The sequence below is a fragment of the Anabrus simplex genome, chromosome 13 (assembly GCF_040414725.1).
Source record: "Anabrus simplex isolate iqAnaSimp1 chromosome 13, ASM4041472v1, whole genome shotgun sequence".
In the NCBI taxonomy this organism is placed as follows: domain Eukaryota; kingdom Metazoa; phylum Arthropoda; class Insecta; order Orthoptera; family Tettigoniidae; genus Anabrus; species Anabrus simplex.
The window spans coordinates 95266410-95289307 of record NC_090277.1 but is presented as its reverse complement, the minus strand read 5'-3'; the positions used below and the strand labels follow the sequence as shown (position 1 = coordinate 95289307).

General features: G+C 41.9%; 1 protein-coding gene across 2 annotated transcripts in view; it reads left to right on the top strand.

Annotated features, from left to right (window-relative positions):
• Positions 1 to 22898, top strand: part of Sap47 (Synapse-associated protein 47kD) — a 421114-nt gene that overhangs the window by 94402 nt on the left and 303814 nt on the right. For both annotated transcript variants that reach the window (XM_067156911.2, XM_067156910.2), the window contains exon 4: positions 13616 to 13737. In XM_067156911.2, the coding sequence (XP_067013012.1) occupies positions 13616 to 13737 (122 nt within the window). The remainder of the gene's footprint in view (positions 1 to 13615; positions 13738 to 22898) is intronic.

Sequence of the window (22898 nt, the reverse complement as noted above, 5' to 3'; positions counted from 1 at the left end):
CATATGTAGCCGGACTTGGTCTTCTTGAAACAGTGTCTTCCCTTTACCTTCGTTGCCAACACCGATGCACTGTGGATACATCCCTACCCTTTCTGCAATATCGGGGAAAGAACAGACAACTTCTCGTAGCAGTATTACACGGCCTCGTTAAAACGTGGTAAGCTGCGGGCACTGCCTTCTTCGTCTCCTTAACTGCATGTTCGACTTACACCTACCTCACAACTTCAACACCGGACAGTGGCTAAGGCTCAGGAGGTTTTCAGCGCGTATTTAAACAAAAAATTTCTGTGCAAGGTCACAGTGTTTCTGCTAGCACCACTCTTCGAATAGGAGTGCGAACACACCTTCCGAATTTCGTTTATCCTTCTAGGTGTTGGGATGTCATTTTTCGCCAGTGTATTATTGTGTTAGAGGATTACTTTAACCGTCGAGTTCCATGCCGCAGGGATACGGAAGTTAGGATTTTTAAATGTAATTATTGTTGTTGCAATTCTCCTGTAACTATTTTCTTTTGAATGCCGAATGGTCTTCTTTCCGCCCTTCAAAAGTCAGTCAGTCTGTCTCTGTCTCTGCCGGGTTTGGACCCGCAGTCTTTGGATCCGGAAGCAGAGGGAGCTATTAAAAAAGAAGTAAAAGGTCAAAATATGTTGACTTCCATATCCTGGTGCCCTGTAACTTGCGGTTGTTTCTCGAGAATTCTACAAAATACGGGTATAGTCGTGGATTGTTGAATTAAGTCACCACTGATCTGCATTGAGGGCAGATTCCCTATCTGTAGTTTACCTAGTCTTTTCTTAAATAATTGCTAAGAATTTGGAAATTTATTGAACATCTGCATTGGTAAATTATTCCAATGCCTAAGTGCTCTTCCTGTAAACGAATATGTGCCCCAATTTGTCCTCTTGAACTCCAACTTTATCTTCATATTGTGATCTTTCCTACTTTTAAAAACACCACCCAAACTTATTCGTCTACATATGTCATTATACGCCATTTTTCCACAGATAGCTCGGAACATACCATTTAGTCTCCCAAGTCTTCGCACTCCAGTGTTTGCAATATTTTCGTAACGCTACTCTTTTGTTGGAAACCACCCAGAACAAATCGAGCTGCAATTATTTGAATTTTTTCCAGTTCCAGTTCTCGAGGGGTCCCATACTCTAGTTGGGGCCTCTCATTTACATCCTTCTTCTGGAAGTGCCATATTATCAACGGACGTTGTTCAATCTGGTCCAGTCCTCCCTACTAAGAGCTGCTCTAAATAAGCCAGCTGGTGATGAGGACCACTGGGAGAGATTTCCCAACCAGGAAATGCGTATTCGCCCAGGGCGTTTTCTTTCTTTTACTTAAAGTATGAGTTGTTGGCGGTGGTATTTTTCGTTAAGCGTAATGTGGCCAAATATTCTGTCCTCCTTTCTTTGTTCGCCTTGGTTATTTCTAATTTTTTTCTCATGCGGCATCCTTACTACAACTCCTAAATGCCCTCATAACCGTGTGAAGAGATCTCAAAACTTTATTTACAATCCCAATTATGTGATTACCCCAATGAAGATATTAACATGTAGGCACTTACAAAGAGACGTTGCAAGCTCCTTGTATTCTCGAACTTCGCCATGTTTACTCAGCTCTGGAATCATTAAGACTGTTCCGGCAAGCACTGGAATTGCATAATTCTACAGTCCCGATCTCAAAACAAAGTGAAAGGAAGCCATTTTCTGCGGTCGGGAGTGATCATTCACTCACGCTTCCCGCTCGCGAAGAAGGAAGAAACTTAAAACCCCCTGTAGGTGGGGTTCGTAGACGAGGAACACACGCATGGTATCCCCTGCCTGTTGTAAGAGGTACCTTAATGGGCTTTAAACTTGGGAGCGTGCGTTGGCGACCACGGGGTCCGTAGCAGAGTTATGGCATTGCTCCACTCTTGCTAGGCTCCTCACTTTTTTCTATCCTGCCCGATCTCCTTTGGTCAACTCTTGTTCTTTTCCGACCCTGACTGTATTAGAGGCCTAGGGAGTCTTTAATTTTCACTTTCTACGTGGCCCTTGACTTTCTTTGTCCGGTACTTCATTTTTCGAAGTTTCGGTTCTCTTCCATTTTTTCTCTGACCCCCTGTGCGTGGGGGACGCAGACGAAGAATACAGCCACAATATCCCCTCTCTGTTCTAAGAGGCGACTAAAAGGAGCGACCAAGGGATGATGGAATAAGATCCATGGGACTACTTGTGATTAGTACCACCACGGTATTAGTGCTACCATTCTGTGAGGCAGTGGTATACACAGCCCCAGCTACCACAGCAGCGCTGGGGTAAATAATTTTGTATTACATTTTCTTGTTATTCCTTAGAAAGTTTCTTCATCGAGTTAAAAAAAAATACTGCAAACAGCTAAGTCAAGGATGTTTGCCCAGTTGCAAAACAACATAAACAACACCGCCACAAATATTTTTATTTTCCTTCTGATTAGTGTTAATAGAAGATGGTTGCCCAGTTCTTTTCGATTACCCGTTCGCTTTGCCGCAGTCCAGGTCCCTCCAGCGACCTGGCTCTCTTTACCGATGAAATAGAGAGCTACCCCAGCGAAATTCAAGTCGCTTGGTTGACGCATGAGCTTCCTCTTGCGGTGGCGGGGTGATGGTAACAGTGAACGCTCGGAGTTTTTAGCGCCCCCTACCAGAGGCTACAAGAAAAAACACTTAAGTTATAAAGCGAGTTCATAAAATAGTAAGCTTGGCTTCAGAGAGAGAGGTGGGGTTGCGACTGCTTTTAAAAAAAAAATTGCCGTTGGGGCAACGCACGTGTTCACCGTACGCCACTGCTGTGAGGAACACCGCGGGTCTGGGCGTTGCCTGTGATCATAGTGTCAATACGAGAGAATGTGCCGTACGCTGCGCTGGAATATGTCATTTGCCCTCTATTCAGAATGAGTCTGCGGTACCTATAAGTAATACCGTTATATGACGAACACCAAGGGTCTACGTTGCCTTTGATTAGTACCACTAGGTGAGGAACGCCGTGGGTCTGTTGCCTGTGGGTGGTGCCGTAATATGTGATTCTCCATGGGTCTACATTGCCTCTGATTAGTACCAGTATGTGAGCAACACCATGGGTCTACGTTGCCTGTGATTAATACCACTATGTGAGGAACACCATGGGTCTATGTTGCCCGTGATTAGTACCACTATGTCAGCAACTCCATGGGTCTACGTTGCCTGTGATTAGTACAACTATGTGAGCAACACCATGGGTCTACGTTACCTGTGATTAATACCACTATGTGAGGAACACTAAGGGTCAACGTTGCCCGTGATTAGTACCACTATGTCAGCAACTCCATGGGTCTACGTTGCCTGTGATTAGTACAACTATGTGAGCAACACCATGGGTCTACGTTACCTGTGATTAATACAACTATGTGAGCAACACCATGGGTCTACGTTACCTGTGATTAATACCACTATGTGAGGAACACCAAGGGTCAACGTTGCCCGTGATTAGTACCACTATGTCAGCAACTCCATGGGTCTACGTTGCCTGTGATTAGTACAACTATGTGAGCAACACCATGGGTCTACGTTACCTGTGATTAATACAACTATGTGAGCAACACCATGGGTCTACGTTACCTGTGATTAATACCACTATGTGAGGAACACCAAGGGTCAACGTTGCCCGTGATTAGTACAACTATGTGAGGAACACCATGGGTCTGCGTTAGCTGTGATTAATACCACTATGTGAGGAACACCATGGGTCTGCGTTAGCTGTGATTAATACCACTATGTGAGGAACACCATGGGTCTGCGTTAGCTGTGATTAATACCACTATGTGAGGAACACCATGGGTCTGCGTTAGCTGTGATTAATACCACTATGTCAGCAACCCCATGGGTTTACGTTGCCTGTGATTAGTACAACTATGTGAGGAACACCATGGGTCTGCGTTAGCTGTGATTAATTCCACTATGTGAGGAACACCATGGGTCTGCGTTAGCTGTGATTAATACCACTATGTGAGGAACACCATGGGTCTGCGTTACCTGTGATTAGCACAAGTATGTGAGGAACACCATGGGTCTGCGTTAGCTGTGATTAATACCACTATGTCAGCAACCCCATGGGTCTACGTTGCCTGTGATTAGCACAACTATGTGAGTAACACCATGGGTCTACGTTACCTGTGATTAATACCACTATGTGAGGAACACCACGGATTTAGCCGGCCACCGTGATTAGTCCCACCATGTGAGTCCCACTATGTGCTACCTGTGATAAGTACCACTATGTGAGGGACACCATGGGTCTACGTTGCCTGTGATTAGTACAACTATATGAGGAACACCATGGGTCTACTTTACCTGTGATTAATATCACTATGTGAGGAAAACCATGGGTCTAAATTGCCTGTGATTAGCACAACTATGTGAGGAACACCATGGGTCTACGTTACCTGTGATTAATACCACTATGTGAAGAACACCACGGATTTAGCCTGCCACCGTGATTAGTCCCACCATGTGAGTCCCACTATGTGGCACCTGTGATAAGTACCACTATGTGAGGGACACCATGGGCCTACGTTACCTGTGATTATCACAACTATGTGAGGAACACCATGGGCCTACATTACCTGTGATTAGCACAACTATGTGGGAACACCACGGATTTAGCCGGCCACCGTGATTAGTCCCACCATGTGAGTCCCACTATGTGTTACCTGTGATTAGTACCACTACAGGAGGAACAGCATGATTCTGCTTTACCAGTGATTAGTTCTATTATGAGGGGCCGGTGGCGTGGATTCTGGACCCCTTTGTACAACAATCATCGTCTCAGAAAAGAAGGCATTGTGAATCGGATCCACTGATTTTTTTTTTTGTATTCGTTGTCATTTTCTCACAATCATTCATTTCCGATTCTAGTCGGATACGTTTTGAAGTTCTAGTTATTGTTTCATTTCCTTGCACCTCGTACTAGTAGGGGCTGATGATCTAGCTGTTAGATCCGTTTAAACAATCACAATCATAATCATCAGAATTATACAGTCCCGATCTCGAAAGCAAAGTGGAAGGATGTCATCTGCTACAGTCGGGAGTGATCCCTTTAGTGTGACGTTATTGTGACATTCACTGACGCTTCCTACTCGCGAACAAGAAAGAAACTTAAAAACTTCAGAATTTGAAGTTGATGGACACCGCACTTCTGTGTCGAAGAGTGTGTTCTTGACGTGGTTGTATGTGATTCAGACCGCCTCGTGAACGCGACGGCGATAAAATCCCAGAGCAGTAAGACATGTGTAGCTCTCGGGAGGATTGCTGGAGACGAGGAGATTGCCGATACGTCAGGCTGGTCGATACTAGGAGGATGGAAGGCATTAAGAATCTCACTGGGGCACCGTTCACTTACCGGCTCACTGTATCGGAAGTAATAATATACATCTTGATTACACTCGGTTATGCTTTTGCCAGTTTAGTCTGCAGCCTCTGGGAATTGAGTAAAACTTCTCATGATCTTCTTTTTGCATGTGGCGCGGCTTTCTTTCTTGTAAGCCTCTTAACATTGAGTTACCAAAATTTATCTGAAAAGCATCCCTTTGGGTTCACTCTTCTTCCCACGAACCTACTACGCTGGCGTAGCAGGGGGAGAGGTGATGTTCCCACGTGCCGCGTCCCAGGTGGCGGATAAAGGGGTCATAACCTTCTTGCCGGCGGACTTGAGCGAAATAAAATAGGTCTAGCGGACCAAACACAAAACCCATTGAGGGTGGGGTACACGGACGTAGAATACACCCACGGTATCCCCTGCCTCTCGTAAGAAGCGCCCGAGGGTTGCTGAATTTTGAACCATGGTGTTACCTGTGATTAGTACCATCATCCGAGGAACAGCATGAGTAGACTTTTCTTGCGATTAATACCACTATGTGAGGAATACCATGGGTCTGTGGGTGGATCACTATGGGTTTACAGTACCCGTGTATAGTATCCGTCACTATGACGGAGGCTCCCCTCTGTCCAGATTCTGTTGAACACCCCAAAGAGATACAATCATCGCTGGGGTGTTTCAGCATCTGGTTGTGGACATCATGGGTCTGCGTACCGAAGTACACCACGGGTCTGTGCATTGCCTCTGATAAGTACCACTATATGAGCGACGCCGTGGGTCTACGTTGCCTCTGAATGGCGTTATGTGGGAAACACCATAGGTATGCCGTTACTTGTGCGTAGTACATTACCTATGAGGAGTACCACAATGTATGGAAGACCGTGAGAGTACGTTACTTTTGGTTATTACCGCTGCATGAGAAATCCCATGGTTCTTCTTTACCAGCGCTTAGTATCATTGTGAGGGGCCGTTGACTTGGATTTTTTATTAACTTTAGACAACAGGCATCATCGATTCAGGCTTAAGTTTTGGAAGCAGCCCTTTGGTCGTTATATACCATTGTTTTAAGTTAGTTTCTGAGAAGGTGGGGCACTGCGGGTCGGATCCACTGATTAAGTTCATAATCATTGTCCATCGTCGTCTTTTTGAATTCTAGTCTATGGATTGATTTTGGAATTATTTTTAACTGTCAATATTGTGAGTTGGTTCCGCTTATTTTAAATTCATGTTCATCCATTAATTCTTAATCATCGAATTTTTAATTCTGGTCAGTGGATGAATTTTGGAATTTTAAATTGTCATTTCATTTCGTACCGTTAGGGGCTGATGACCTAGATATTAGGCCCCTTTAAAAAACAATCATCGTCATCATCACCACCACCACTACTCTTATTCTGTTACCCTCCTCAATAGAGTCCATTATTATTCTTCTAGTTAACTTGTCCTCATCTATTGCATCTCGAATAATAATAATAATAATAATAATAATAATAATAATAATAATAATAATAATAATAATAATAATAATAATTGTTTTGTCCATCATAACAAAACCAGGATTTAACAGCCATCCTATAATCACTAGATATGGGAAAAATCTCCAAAGCACATAAATTCAAATATGTAGGCGAAATTACTTATACAGTACAACCAAACGGGATAAATCAGCAAGCAAAGGAAGAATTACAAAATTAGAAAAAAGCATACACAATTGTCTGGAGCAGAGACAACAAAAATCTGTATCCTAAAACGCAAAATTACGACACTACAACACAGTTGTCAAACCAAAAGCCCTTTATGCATCAGAAACTCTGATAAATGGTGGCAGATCACAAATTTAAAAAAACATCGAAAAACAAGAGAAGAAATTTCTCAGGAAAATTCTAGGACCTAAATGAGAAAATGGTATTTGGATGAAAAGGAAATCACAGGAAATCTATCCAGAGAACAAATCAGACACCATTAGAAAAAGATTAAAATTCTATGGTCACCTGATCAGGATGGATAACAATAGGCTAACAAAGAAAATACTAAATCTCGCAGTATCTCTAAAAAATCACAACTGACTTACAGAAATAAAAAAAGGTCTTCAGGAAATTGATTTAATGAAGAAATCTTACAAGACATACAAATTTAGGAATCTCATAAAGAAACACAAATTTGCTGATCAACCTAAAAGACAAGGTACAGGATGGACGGAAGAACGCAAAAAGCACAGCGAAAGGATGAAGAGATTTTGGGAAAACGAGAAGAAACTCTGTGCTAAATAAGTTCACACGCGCTCCTCAGTTGGGCATACAGAATCAAAATAATAATAATAATAATAATAATAATAATAATAATAATAATAATAATAATAATAATGGTAATAATCGTATGGCCTCGGCTACAGTGTGCAGACTTCCTAATTTGACGCCATCTGGCTGCTTGCCCGTGAATTTCAACGTTCCGTCTTACTCTAGGCCTACTAGATGGCACAGTAAACAGAATCTCTCTTGGGCGTCTATGGCTGAGTGTTAATGAATTGTGATGGGTTAACACCAAATGTGACATCAGAGATCTTGTACCTGGCGACATCGTACGACATGGAGTGTCGAATGGGCTTTTTTTTCCGCCCTTCAAAAATCCGACTTCCTCTACCGGGTTTGAACCCGCTATCTTGGGATCCGGGGGCCGACACTCCACCACTTATCCACATTACTCATGTGTACAGCTTTACAGCTTTTTCATTCTTAACTTTTCTTAATAGTAATAATAATCGGATGTCATTTGCTTCACGAGGAGATACAGGGAATTAGATTATATTAAGGTCATCTAGTGATGATTAAAAGGGGGTTCACCCCCTGCGGGTGGGGGACGCACATGTAGAATACACCCGCGGTATCCCCTGCCTGTCGTAAGAGGCGACTAAAAGGGGCGACCAAGGGCTGACTGAATTAGAACCATGAAACTAATTTTGAATCGTACCATCACGCGGGGAACACCATAGGTTGCCTGTACTTGCGAGTAGTACCACTAAATTCGGTACGAAATAGGTTTGTGATTAGTAGCAGTTAATGCCTGGCCTGGTGGATTCCAGTACCCGTGCGTCGTACCCATGTGTGCAGCACCGCGGGTCTGGGCGTAGCCTGTGAGTTGTACCACTATATGAGCAGCACCGTGGGTCTGCGTTGCCTGTGATTAGTACCTACTATGTGAGGAACACCACGGGAATACCGGCGCCCGTGTTTAGTACACCTAGGTGGGGAACCTTCTCGGTTTGCGTTGGCTATGAGTTGCGCCATTGTGTGAGACACACCATAGGTCTGCGTTACTTGTACATATTGCAATACTTGTGAGTAGTACCATCTTTTGTGGAACACCGTGAGTCTTCGCTACTTCTGATTAATACCCCAACATGACACATACCATGGTTCTATTTTACTCGCGACATGTACCATTCTGTGGTGCCTTAGACGTGGATTTTGCACCCCCTTTAGATACCAAGCATCATTGTGCTTTATAAGTGGTTCCTTCTTCTTCTTCTTCATGTGCCATGTCCTCGCAGAACGTTGGCGATCAGTAGCATGATCTGTTGTTTGTTCATAGCTGTTCTGAACAGAGTAAGCTTTGTCACCCCAAACCACTGGCTCAAGTTGCCGAGCCATGATGTCCTACTTCTCCCCGGACCACGTTTTCCATTAATTTTCCCTTGGAGTATTACTTGCAGAAGGTGGTATTTAGAGTTCCGCATCATATGACCAAAGTATTCTAGTTTCCTTCTCTTGATGGTAGTGAGAATTTCTGGTTCTTTGTTCATACGGTGCAAGACGTCTATATTGGTCATTTTAGCTGTCCAAGGTATCTTAAGCATCCTTCGGTACGTCCACATTTCAAATGCTTGCAATCTCTTGCACATGGGCTCAGTTAGTGTCCATGCCTCAACGCCGTACAACAGAATGCTGAAAACGTAGCACCGGAGTAGTCGTGTCCGTAATGAAATGGAAAGGTCACGGCTTGTCAAAAGTTTCCTAAGTCTCTGAAAAGAAGTTCTGGCCTGCTCAATTCTGCATCGGTAATAATGTTATTTTCGATCTGTACTGAGTCCGATCCACTGGTTTTTGTTTGTTTGTTTTGTGTTTTGTTGAGTTCCTGTCCATCCATTCATTCTTCATGCCATATTTTATTTTTATTTTGGTCAGTGGATGCCTTTGCAATTTTTGTTCTTTCATTTCGTACCATTAGGGGCCGATGCCCTTCGATGTTAGGCCCCTTAAAACAAGCATCATCATCATCATCATCATCATCATCAAAAGGGGTTCATTGGACCTCTGTTTTTACTTATACTGGGTGTATCCGTGATGTTACAGGGAGGATAGAGGACCGCAGATGGATCAGTTTGAGATAAGGAACCATATTCCGGAAAGGTTGGAGTCAAAAGTTAAGCAATATTCTACTCATTTAAGTCCGTTAACCTGTACAAGTTTCACAAGCTGCTCCATTTACAAGAAATCCTCGAAGTAGCGTGCATCGTCGCAAATACTTCTGTCGTACCCGGTGTCATTCGAACAGCGTGGCAGGCAGCGGGTTCAAACCCGACTTACGTCGGTGGCTTTTAAGGCTGTTTAAAGGTAACAACCCCATGTCGTTAACTTCCGACACGATAAAGAAATACTGCGGGCCAATATTCCGACATCCCGACGTCTGTTAAGAACGGACGGACGTTTAAGCAATTTGGATTATTAATAACTTTTGACTCGAACGTTTCCGGACTACGGTTCCTTGTCTCAAATTGATCCATCATACCTGAAAGTTTGCAACATCATCACGGATACACCCTGCATATAAATGAATTGAGTAAAGAACTGGAATTCGAGATAAAGCCCTTTGAGGATGACGTTATAGTATAGTATAGTATAGTATAGTATAGTAATTTATTGAACATTACAGGCTTTTCGCCCAAATACATTTTGTCAATGCCAGATTACATAAAACAGAAAGAACCATTAAAACCAGCGAAACTGAACAATAATAAACAGAACTAAAAACACACCAACTAAATCTACTAAGCTGCCACTAACATGGGCGGATGACCATTCCACATGTAATGGCCAACCCTATATTCTCACAACTAACTTAGTGGCCCCCACACGGGCGGGATACCGTTCTCCGTGCAAGGTACTACCCCTAAACTAAATCTACTAAGCTGCCACTAACATGGGCGGATGACCAGTCCACATGTAATGTCCAACACTATAATCTCACAACTAACTTAGTGGCCCCCACACGGGCGGGATACCGTTCTCCGTGCAAGGCACTACCCCTAAACTAAATCTACTAAGCTGCCACTAACATGGGCGGATGGCCAGTCCACATGTAATGGCCAACCCTATAATCTCACAACTAACTTAGTGGCCCCCACACGGGCGGGATACCGTTCTCCGTGCAAGGCACTACCCCTAAACTAAATCTACTAAGCTGCCACTAACATGGGCGGATGACCATTCCACATGTAATGGCCAACCCTATAATCTCACAACTAACTTAGTGGCCCTCACACGGGCGGGATACCGTTCTCCGTGCAAGGTACTACCCCTAAACTAAATCTACTAAGCTGCCACTAACATGGGCGGAGGACCATTCCACATTTAATGGCCAACCCTATAATCTCACAACTAACTTAGCGGCCCCCACACGGGCGGGATACCGTTCTCCGTGCAAGGCACTACCCCTAAACTAAATCTACTAAGCTGCCACTAACATGGGCGGATGACCATTCCACATGTAATGGCCAACCCTATAATCTCACAACTAACTTAGCGGCCCCCACACGGGCGGGATACCGTTCTCCGTGCAAGGTACTACCCCTAAACTAAATCTACTAAGCTGCCACTAACATGGGCGGATGACCAGTCCACATGTTAGGGCACCCCCTACATCTCAATTAACCTTATAATCGTAAAATTAACTTGTTGGCCCCCTACACGTGCGGGGAAACCAGTCCACGTGCTAGGCGCCACTCCTACAACTACTGTCCGGCCGTGACATCTCCCCCTGGTGAGAAAAGGAGCCGCCCTCCCGGGGATGACACGGGATGACGTTATACTGTATGGAGTAATAAATAAATTACAGGATTGTGAGCGACTGTAAAAACAACTACACACAGTTGTGAGATGGACAACAAACAATGGCATGAAGGCCACCACCCCGATCATTCAGTCAAGAAACTGAACTAGGAAGAATTAGTCTATGTATGCTGCACAAATGGTTATAGTTCCATTTAAAAGAAACAACTTTGTGTCTCGACCTCGATGCACATGGCTCATTTTTGCACATTCTTTCATGTGCCCCTTATTGTTATCACTTGGGTTATTTGTTTGTTTAGCGTCTGATCTTTAGTGTCCGGAGTGTCCAAGCACTTGTTCGGTTTGCCTGCTGCAGGTCTTTGTTTTGACGCTCGTGGGGCGACCTACACAACTGGGTATTAGGAGATGATGATGATGATGATGATGGTAATAATGAGGTAGGGAGACAACGAAACCCGGGGCCGGCACACAGCGTACTCCTGTCGAATAACACCAAGGGATCTGTAGACATCATATAGGCTTTTGGGCTTATGTCGTGTGAGAAAAACAAGGTGAAATTCTTTACGTTTCACAGAGAACTTTCCTCCGGGTCTTGAGAAGAAAATCTCGAATGTTCACGAGGAGGGACGGTCTGAATTTAAGAATGCTTTTACCGTTGGCCATAGCAAGTGGTACGCTCGTTGGTCACTGGATGTTGGCACAACGCCAGCATTCCAAGCCGCAGATGTCGGCACCGTCTAAGCCCCCAGTTAATGTGTTCCACTGTGTGTGCGTGCGAAGTAACAGAAAGGGTCATCAGACGAAACAGGGACGGATGTGGTAGAAGAAATAGGGGAACCCGGGACAATTAAAACATTATCATAGAAATACCAAAAGGTAACTAATGATATTTCTGCATTCCTACACATTATAGAGCGTTACTCAATAAGTTATGTGCAAGAGGTTTTCCCCCTAATTATCCTATTAATTTTGTACTTCATTTTCGTACTTACGGTATTTATATGATAACGTTTTAATTACCTCATGTTGTAATTAGCCCGGGTTGGTACTGATTGGTTGCTTATCGTTCACTTTGTTAAGAAACAGTAGTAATCACGTTTTGTTTTTCTCCTTAAAGCAACACTCTCAATCAGTCAGTCACTACTGATCTGTATTTAGGGCAGTCGTCCAGGTGGTAGATTTCCTATGTTGTTTTCCTAGCCTTTTCTTGAATGATTGCAAAGAAATTGGAAATTTGTTGAACATCTCCCCTGGTAAGTTATTCCAATCCCTAACTTCCCTTCCTATAAATGAATATTTGCCCCAATTTGTCCTTGAATTCAATCTTTCTTTCTTTCTTTGTTTATTTGATGTTTCCCATCTAAGGATCACGGAAAGCAACCCTGTGCATTAATCTTAATCCTTGTTTTCTTGATTTCCAATAGTTTTTCTTTCTTTCACTTTGCTGTTCCTCCTCTCTTGTGTCCAGATGTTATTATTACCTGTCCTCTTTTCCTTCTCCTGGAAACCCTTGAAATTTTGTATCAATCTTCTGAAAGGTGTTCTGTCTTGTATTACATCGTCTGTTATTCCAATCTCTGTCATATCTTTTTTTTTACTGCTTGGATCCATTGGTTGCCATTCTTTCTCTTTTAAACACTCGTTTTTGGCAATCTACTCTTATTCATCCTCATTGTGTGGCTAAGAAATTTAATTCTCCTGTTTCTGATCGTGTCTCACAGCCTTTCATTTTCTTCATCCTTGTATAGATCTTTATTCCTCCTATGTTTAAACTCTCCGTCCTTCGTTTTCAGTGGTCCGCAAATTTTTCCTCAATATTTTCCTTTCTTTTTTCTCTCTTTTATTTCACCAGTTTTTATAGAGAAAATGCATTCTGTGGCATACAGACTTTCTGGTTTGATTACTAAAGCTTTTCCATAATGCGATCTTTCCTAATTTTAAAAATACAACTCAGATTTATTCGTCTAACTAATGTCATTCCACGCCAGCTCGGAACATACCACTTAGTCGAGCAGCTCGTCTCCTTTCTTTCAAGTCTTCCCAGCCGAAACTTTGCAGCATTTTTTGTAACGCTACTCTTTTGTCGGAAATCGCCCGGAACAAATCGAGCCATTTCTTTTTTTTAAGTTCTTGAATCAAACTAACCTGACTCTGACGATTGTTTTGTTTCAGTGTCCACCAAGGCTCTGCAAGGTGCCAAGTCCATAGGCAGCTTCCTCTTCTCAGCTGTAAACAAGGCGGGCAAGACAGTGACTGAGTCTGCTGCAAAGATCAAGAAGACGGTCGAGGAGAACGTGAGTGATTTTATTTTGTAAAAATATCACATGTTTTATATTGGATATTTTTTATACTGTTATGTCCAAACATATTTTCGTATTCGTGTATTCCTGAGATGCCGAGATCGTGTTTCAAATTGATCATCAAATCCTTTTGCAACCCTCCTGTAAATAACATTGTAACTGTATGAAATAGTAAAAAATCTTGCTGATAATTGTTTACTGTCTTACGAGGGGGACGCCGCAAGTGTAACAACCCGATTTCCCAGAAACTTCGTTCAGTAAAACAGGAGCCGAAATAAGCGAACACATGTTTCGGCTTATCCGTAGACACTCGACCGTTTCTGAGAAGATGAAGGTCGAATAAGGCCACGGCCGCTTCCTTCTCATTGCAAGGCCTTTCTTATCCCATCGTCGCCATAAGACCTATTTGCGTTGGTGCGACGTAAAGCAATTATTAAAAAAATAGAGTCCGACGTGCTTTACATGCCTTTTAGCGCGTAGAAAGTTCAGCGGACGCGCTGGGGCACTAGCATTCACCGCGACCTCAAAGTTTAGGCACCGTGTTCAAATCCCAGTGATTATTTTTTGTTTCATGTATTTACTTTTGTCCATTGACAATTAATACACGAATGGTTTTGTTCAATGTATTTTGGAATATCGTTCTTTTCCGTCTATTAATTTTCTGTCTGGTAAATCTTTCTTTCTTTCTTTCTTTTCTTTCTTTCTTATTCTGTTTACCCTCCAGGGTTGGTTTCTCCCTGGGACTCAGTGAGGAATCCCACCTTTACTGCCTCAAGGGCAGTGTCCTGGAACGTGAGACTTTGGGTCGGGGAATAAAACCGAGGAGGAAGACCAGTACCTCGCCCAGGTGGCCTCTCTTGCTATGCTGAACAGGGGCCTTGTGGGGTGGGATGGGAAGATTGGAAGACAAGGAAGAGGGAAGGGAGTACGCGTGGCCTGAAGTTACGTACCATCCTGGCATTTGCCTGGAGGAGAATTGGGAAACCACGAAAAACCACTTCTAGAATGGCTGAGGAGGGGAATAGAACCCACCTCTACACAGTTGATCTCCCGAGGCTGAGTGGGCCCCTTTCCAGCCCTTATAGCACTTATCAAATTTTGTGGTAGAGCCGGGAATCGAACCCAGGCCTCCGGGGGTGGCAGTTAATCATGCTAACCACTACACCACAGAGGCAAACTCTGTCTGGTAAATGAATTTTAAAACATCAGTTGTTCGATAGTCATTGCACAGCAAAGGAATATCATGACTAGATGCGATGCAGTAAAAATTCTCGCGCTGATTCGCAATAAATTGCGAGTACCAGTTTTCGTAAAAAAATGATCCGTTATGCGTGGTTTGTCGCAAACTCATTGCCAACACGTTAAATCTTCAGTAATGTTAAGGGAACGGGGAAGTGTAATAGGCTGAATAATGTCGATTTCAGTTTTTGAGCTTAAAAAATCTCTACTACTACCTGAATTGTTTGGTGTATCAATTATTGTGCTGATTTATATTTGAGGCAATAAAATTAGGTTTAAACATAACTCTGCACGCTGAATATCATTAGATGCCAGCTACCAGTCAAACTTCTTTTTGGATTTTCCATAGGTCATGTTTTTTTTTGAAACTTTGTGTACCTTTTTCTCAGGAACTATGAGATCAATGTTTTTGAAACTTTGTGTACCTTTTTCTCAGGAACTATGAGATCAGTGGTTTTGAAACTTGGTTGTCTCCTAGAGACTTTAATAGATCTGCTTGTGGAATTAAATTTAATCAGGTATCTTTATTACTTCATGGAGGCCAGCTTGAAGAGCATTGAAACTTCTACAGAAAATTTTAGTTTTCAATTAGGATATAAAAAACATAATTTCTCAGCTCCCGTAAACACTAGGACAATAATTTTACTTCAGCAGCTCAGAAGAGGTTTAAATAGTATGCATGCAAAGTTTTTTTGGGTTTGGTTTGAATATTTTCTCAGAAAAAGGTACATCAGTTGAGGGAATGTTTAACGATATCTTTTAAAAGCATTATTTTTAAAGTTCTTTTTGACACAAAATATTGAACATAGAAGCTTTATATTCTACCCAAATAATGACGAATGTATTCTGAATATAGGCTATCAAAAGAACATTCAAGGAAATAACTCTTTTAGTTTCTGAGATATGGAACTAAACATCGGAAGTTATTTTCTTTCTGTCGTTTCGCACTTCCTGATTCCCTTAAAGACGTTTCTTGTATCCACTAACTTGATAAGAAACATTAGTATAGTCATCGTCAATGGACATAACTAGCTAAATGAAACAAAAAAATATCGTCGAGATTTAAGGACACCACGTACTCTTGCATGATGAAAAAAATCGATTTTTTTATTTTGGCACCATAAAATTCTTCATTCTTTTCTGAATCCAAATATATATAGTTTGTTGGGGTTTAGACGTCTAAAAGTACCTTAAATTCGTGTTTTATTATACGCGTCCCAAGCGTCACGCCTACTTTAAATGTCTTTGCCAGCTGTTTCCCGTTAATTCTCATTTTTCATGTTTAGGTACCAATAACTAGGAAACCATTTAAGATAGAGGGCTAATTTTTTGTACATTAACTTTCCTAATGGAGTAATTGAATGTTAACCTATTTTCATTTCGAAAAAATAGTAGGCCTGAATTGGGAAGAGAAAAATTTATACATGTTTTTGAATAAATTTGAAAAGAAAGGGTTCGGAATTTTTTTCTTGCATTCTGTCCCAATAATAAAGAAACAAAGTGGTTACTCATCTGCCAACGTCTATTCCCAGTATGTGAACAAAATTTGAGAGTATTTGAATCAAAAACAACTGAGAAAGGTGTACCTAAAGTCACTTATACAAATTTTTTTTGGAAAACGTATCTGTCCAAATTTTTATTCATTTAACACATCCTATAAAAGCAAAGTAGTACTACATGGATATAAACAGCTCAGAATATACTGCTTTTTATATGTTACAAGAATCATAGCTGTACCTTTAGCACAAAACCCAGAAAATACTTATTAAAGTGATGCCAAAAAATATACTTTTCATCGTGTAAGAGTACGTGGTGTCCTTAAACACGGGGCGCAAAGGTGTGAAGTCGCAGCGATACGCGCTGCGCCACTGCCTCGCTTGGACTTGTTACTCAGTTAAAAGCACATAAAACAAGTCGGAATCTTCAACAATCATTTTCTCTCGGAAATAGCCGAGTGTCTACGAATAAACCGAAACATGCGTTCGCTTATTTCGGCCCCTCCTTCGCTGAACGAAGTTTCTCGGAAATCGAGTTGTTAACCCTTGGCGGTTTCCTCTCTTTATAATTACCATACGTGTTTTCTCCTGAACATAGAATGTTTTAGTTTTAATTAATCGGTGACTTTCAAAGGCAATTTATCGGGCATGGTATAAGGACAAAGTCTCCCTCATAACTGTCTTTTGCATACTGAACAAAAAATTACTAATTATTTTACGGATTTATTTTCTCGTCTTATAACATCATTGATAGGAAATCCCACAAAGGCTCCATTATCGATCCAACAGTCAGATCTGGTCGAGATGAAAAGCAGTCCAAAGAGGTTAATACAGAAAATAAATTGAAATGCACTGTCAACCTTGCTTTCGTGACTTGGGACACAAGTATAAAATTAATAATTGGCAAGTTACTGGTATGTTTGGTTTTTTTTGGTTTTTTTTGTACGCGTGGAAAAATCTTTCTGCAAATATTTTGAAAAGGTTTCGACTCCCTACTAATGTCAATTGCGATTTTGAGGGATTTGAATAGATACAATCCATCGGGGGATAGCTGCCCTAAAATAATAAAATATATTCAAACGCACACAAAAATTGCAATGGAAATTAATTTAGAGTATTTTCTTATTGTCCTTATGGATTAATCAGTAGGCTGAACTTACGTGGTTTCCTTGAATTAGGGCAGCTATCCTTAGTGCACTTTCTCTCTCTCTCTCTCTCTCTCTCTCTCTCTCTCTCTCTCTCTCTCAACTGAGATTAGCATTTTAAGGTTTAAAAATATTTTATAGCCGTGTATAGAAATTGACATTTATAAATCGAAACGTATGCTTTATAAAAGCAAAGCAGTCACCTCCGTACAGGCCATGAAGGCCCTTGGAGGAGTGGAAGGTAAAGGCTTCCACCATTGTTAACCTAGGCACGTGATTGGGTAGAGTGGTTAGCTCAACGCCCGGCCGCCTTTGCCCCCAGGAATTAACCTGGTACTCATTTTTGGTGTAGGCTGAGTGAACCTTAGGGCCATATGCACCTCCGGAAGTGGAAATCTCGTCTCTTAAATTTTACGACTTCCTGACGGGAATTCGAACCCACGTCCTTCCGGGCGAACCGAGCACGCCTTTACCGCCTCGGCCAGGCAGCCCCACGTATGCTTTAAACTCTTACTAATTTATTTTTTGAGAGGTTTTCTTATTTATTTCAAATGAGGCACCTGAGCCAAGGTACAGTACAATAAATTGCAGTTGGTAACAGAAATGAGATATGAGTCCGCCTCTGTGGTGTAGTGGTTAGCGTGATTAGCTGCCACCCTCGGAGGTCCGGGTTCGATTCCCGGCTCTGCTACGAAATTTGAAAAGTGGTACGAGGGCTGGAACGGGGTCCACTCAGCCTCGGGAGGTCAACTGAGTAGAGGTGTTTCGATTCGCACCTCAGCCATCCTGGAAGTGGTTTTTCGTGGTTTCCCACTTCTCCTCCAGGCGAATGCCGGGATGGTACCTAATTTAAGGCCACGGCCGCTTCCTTCCCTCTTCCTTGCCTATCCCGTGCGATCATCCCATCCCCCACCAAGGCCCCTGTTAAGCATAGCAGGTGAGGCCGCCTGGGCGAGGTACTGGTCATCCTCCCCAGTTGTATCACCCGACCGAGAGTCTGAAGCTCCAGGACACTGCCCTTGAGGCAGTAGAGGTGGGATCCCTCGCTGAGTCCGAGGGAAAAACCGACCCTGGAGAGTAAACAGATTAAGAAAGAAAGAAAGAAAGAAAGAAAGAAAGATGAGATTTGAGAATATCAGCTTCTAGGACAAAAATATAATTTACTGTACAATGAATTATACTAATGTTAAGGTATCATAGTGATAGAAACCAAATGTGAACAGCAGTACTATAGTTTACTAAATCAGTACTCCATGCCCTTGATGTTTTACTTTTAGTAAATTAACAAGCTTGGTTTAAAAAATTGATAATTTAGTAAGTTTGTCGATTTTCTTTGTCGTTGGTAGTTAAATTACTGTCTTTACCCAGTCCACTGCCGTATCAGACTCGGTTTCGAGCAATATTTTGGTATGTCGAATATGTTGCTACAAACTCCCCATGCACTCACTACTTTAATAAAGTGAACTGTATAGGGCACAAGGAATGTTTGGTATACACTCGCTAGCAACAGAAAGGCGATGAGAATGAAAAAAACTGAGCAACCCCCAAAAGTAAAAGTTACATTTCAGTATCTTTCTCGTAGAGGCTTATCCTACTCCATTATCTTTACAGAGAATACTGCATTCCATTCCTTTGTATTCTGTTAGCAGCCCCCAAGAAGTTTATGAACAGTTCTATAGCTTCCTTGTAATTTGTGCAACCAAACCAAGTCGCAGCTCCACATGGATTCGGAGAAGTAGTATCGGTTCAGTTAAATAATTTTGAAAAGGGTCGTTTTAACCAGTTTTACTCATTATTATCTTGGGGGCATAAAATACCAAAATACCAAAAGTATGTTGAAATTTTCTATATCGTAATATTGAAAGATGCGTTCTGACAGTTCTTAGAGGGAGGTCCGTTTACTGTCTATCTGCCTGGGTGGAGATAAGGGAGTAGGGGGTATGGTTACCTTGGAAACGAGGGTGGAGCCACTGCGGTTGCCATGGAGATAAGCCTGTTGACCGGCTCGTGTTGGAGGTGTCAAACCTCTCGCTTCTGAGTTACGTACAACAGAACACCGCGGTCTGAACGAACGAGCAAGTGAACCGGCAGCGAAGAATACAGGAATGTGGCAACACCGTGCAATGCTCCTCCCTCCAGCACTAGCTGTCAAAACGCTTCTTTTAAGATTACGGGTATAATTAATATAAAAGAAGGAAAAGGGGTTAAAACGTTATTATAGGGGTATGGTTATTACATCAAACTTAGTTCAAAAGATAACAGCGTACTTCGGAAATCTAGATTTTTATTGCAGAGTCAATCAACGACGAACTCCAAGCGTTTAGTCTACTGGTGTAGGGTGCGCTTGACGGCTCAAGGAACGCCATTTCCTACGATCGAAAACATAATTACGTTGTGAGCGGGAAGCTCTTATGTCGGCCTGGATGGCATCCTGCCATCGTTGTTTTTGTCTTCCAGTTGGTTGAGTTCCGCTGACTAAGGTGGTAGGCAGTATTGGCGACGATGTGAGGTACTGCGCACATGCTCTTCCCTGGTTACTAGTTATCATTTCCCGCTGCTTGGCTGACTGTTCAGCGCAGTGCTCTTCGGTTCCGAGGGCCCCGTGTTCGATTCCCGGCAGGGTCGGAGATTTTAACCTTTAATGGTAAATTCCCTTGGCTCGGTGTTTGTGCTGTCCCCAACATCTCTGCAACTCATAGACCACACATAATACTATCCTCTACCACAATAACACGCATTTACACATGGCATATGCTCCCAATCTTCATCGGAGGGTCTGCTTTACAAGGGCTGCCCCTTGCTAGAAATAGTCACAAGAAATTATTAGTTATCATACAGTAGTGGTGGTGGTTATTGTTATAATTATGTTCATAATTTGTTTTATCTAAAGCCATATCTTTCCAGTCTCGACTCCCTAATGTTCTTCATTCTGCCTAATCTGGTTTTGAATAAATAAATGTATAAATTACCTGAAAATCAAAACAAATAGCAACAGAATTATACCTGGAAAATGAACAACTTAATTCAAATAGAAAGACTTGTTTCGTGCTTGAAAGAACATAATCAGAGTCTATCCTATCACACTTAAAAATATTTATATAAACATTATTTTTAAATTATGTTATAGACTTGTATAGAAATTTACACTTATAAGCGGGTCGTAAGCTATGTAGAACTTCCCAGTTTTTGAGATGTTCGACGATTTTTTTCATTGGTTGTGAAATTACTGTTTTTCCCAGTCCAATGCTGAATCCCTCTGTTTTGATCAATATTTTACCATGTCCAATATATTACTACAAACTCCCCATGCACTAGGTAAAGGAAATGCAAGAAAAGTAATATCATGTGTCCTCACAACTGTCAGAATTGGAAAAGGGCAAGAATTTATTGACCAAAGGAAGTCAAATGCAAAAGGTGGAAAAAGAGGAAGATAATGGATAAAATGTTTGAAATTTGTAACTTATCTTAATGGAATCCTTGCTTCTCTCCACTCAAGCATAGAATGCAAGTAGCAATAGCGCCACGCTATCGTTAGCGTGAGTCCAGCTGGCTACTTAGTCCGTTAACGTTCCGCCATGCCACGCCCCCCTCATCCTGGCTAGGTCAGTGACACGCTGTACTTACTTTTAGGTGTTTTATTTTTAGTGCTCCCCTTGTGATGTTATAAATCGTAGTCATCACCTTCCTACGTCAGGAAGGTAAAGGAAATATACCATTTTCCTAGTATTATTAAATCCACTCGGACCATCTGTGATGGATAACGTTTAGCTTATGCTTTTCCTGTTTCGTATCTCTTCCGTTCCAAAATATTCATGTTTTGACTTCCGATCTCCGTCTGTCGGTCTTTCAGGTTATCCTGATGGTACGCGGGTTTCTGGAACGCCCTGTTAGTGTTGACCATCTTTCTGAATGCATTTCTCTTCAGCATATGTTCAGTGTTTAGATCCTTATTTACTTCTTTCACCCAGTGGTGCTGCTCTGCATTAAAAAAAATGGTAATTCCATATCTTTTTAGCCAGTCTGTCGTTACTCATTCGAGATATCTTCCCAGCAAACTTCAGACGTCTTTTTTTCGTATTTTCGGTCAGTTCATTAATATTTGTGTACAGTTCCTCGTTGTTCCGCCAGATGTTGCATCTCTTTTAAGGGCCTAATACCTTTCTTAGAATTTTCCTCACAGAAGTGCTCTATATTGTTCTATTATTATTATTATTATTATTATTATTATTATTATTATTATTATTAAACCCCCGGTTATTTAAGAAGTAATAGGCTAGAATTGAAAGTAAACTAGCTCGGTCTTCTGTTAAGTAGAGAGAGTAACTTAATTTCAAGGGGTTAATGCGAAGCTCATAGCACAACCGTTGTGCAGGATAGACTATACTTGTTATCCTCTTCAGTAAGTGTCCATTTTAAACTGTTACTGCCTTAAAATCCGAGCTGTAATTCTTATATATTTCTTAATATTAGGAGTAGCCTACATATTTATGGTAGCGAAGATGGACTTCGGTTCATGGGAAATACATCCGAGACTAACAGTTGAAAGGCTATCTTCTGATAGCATTTTTCAGCTTATGAATGATAATAATAATAATAATAATAATAATAATAATAATAATAATAATAATAATAATAATAATGTTATTTGCTTTACGTCCCACTAACTACTTTTACGGTCTTCGGAGACGCCGAGATGCCGGAATTTCGTCCCGCAGGAGTTCTTTTACGTGCCAGTAAATCTACCGGCACGAGGCTGTCGTATTTGAGCACCTTCAAATACCACCGGCCTGAACCAGGATCTATGGATGATACAAACTTCAATAATATCATCATCTGTTGTATATGTACGAAGGGCGTACTATATGGTTTTACACTTTATTTTTTCTGCCCAAATGAAGTACATTACACATCAGTTGTTACGTCAACCTTCTCAACATAATCTCCTTGTAAATGTATGCACTTTTGCCATCGATGTGTCAATCCCTCCGGTCCTTCCTGAAAACATTCTTTCGGAGTTCTGCGTACCCGTGCCTTAACAGCTGTGTCCAGTTCTCCAAAATCCGTAAAACGCCGAACACGCAGAGGTTTCTTCATGTTCCCGAACAGGTGATAATCACTTGGTGCCAAGTCGGGAGAGTATGGTGGGTGTGGCAGCACCGTTTGTGGCTCATGGTAAAGGACCCATGTCTCATCGCCAGTCACAAGCCTAGCCATGACGTCGGCTGGATCTTGATAATGGCGTATCAAAAGTTCTCCGCACACGTCCACACGCCTC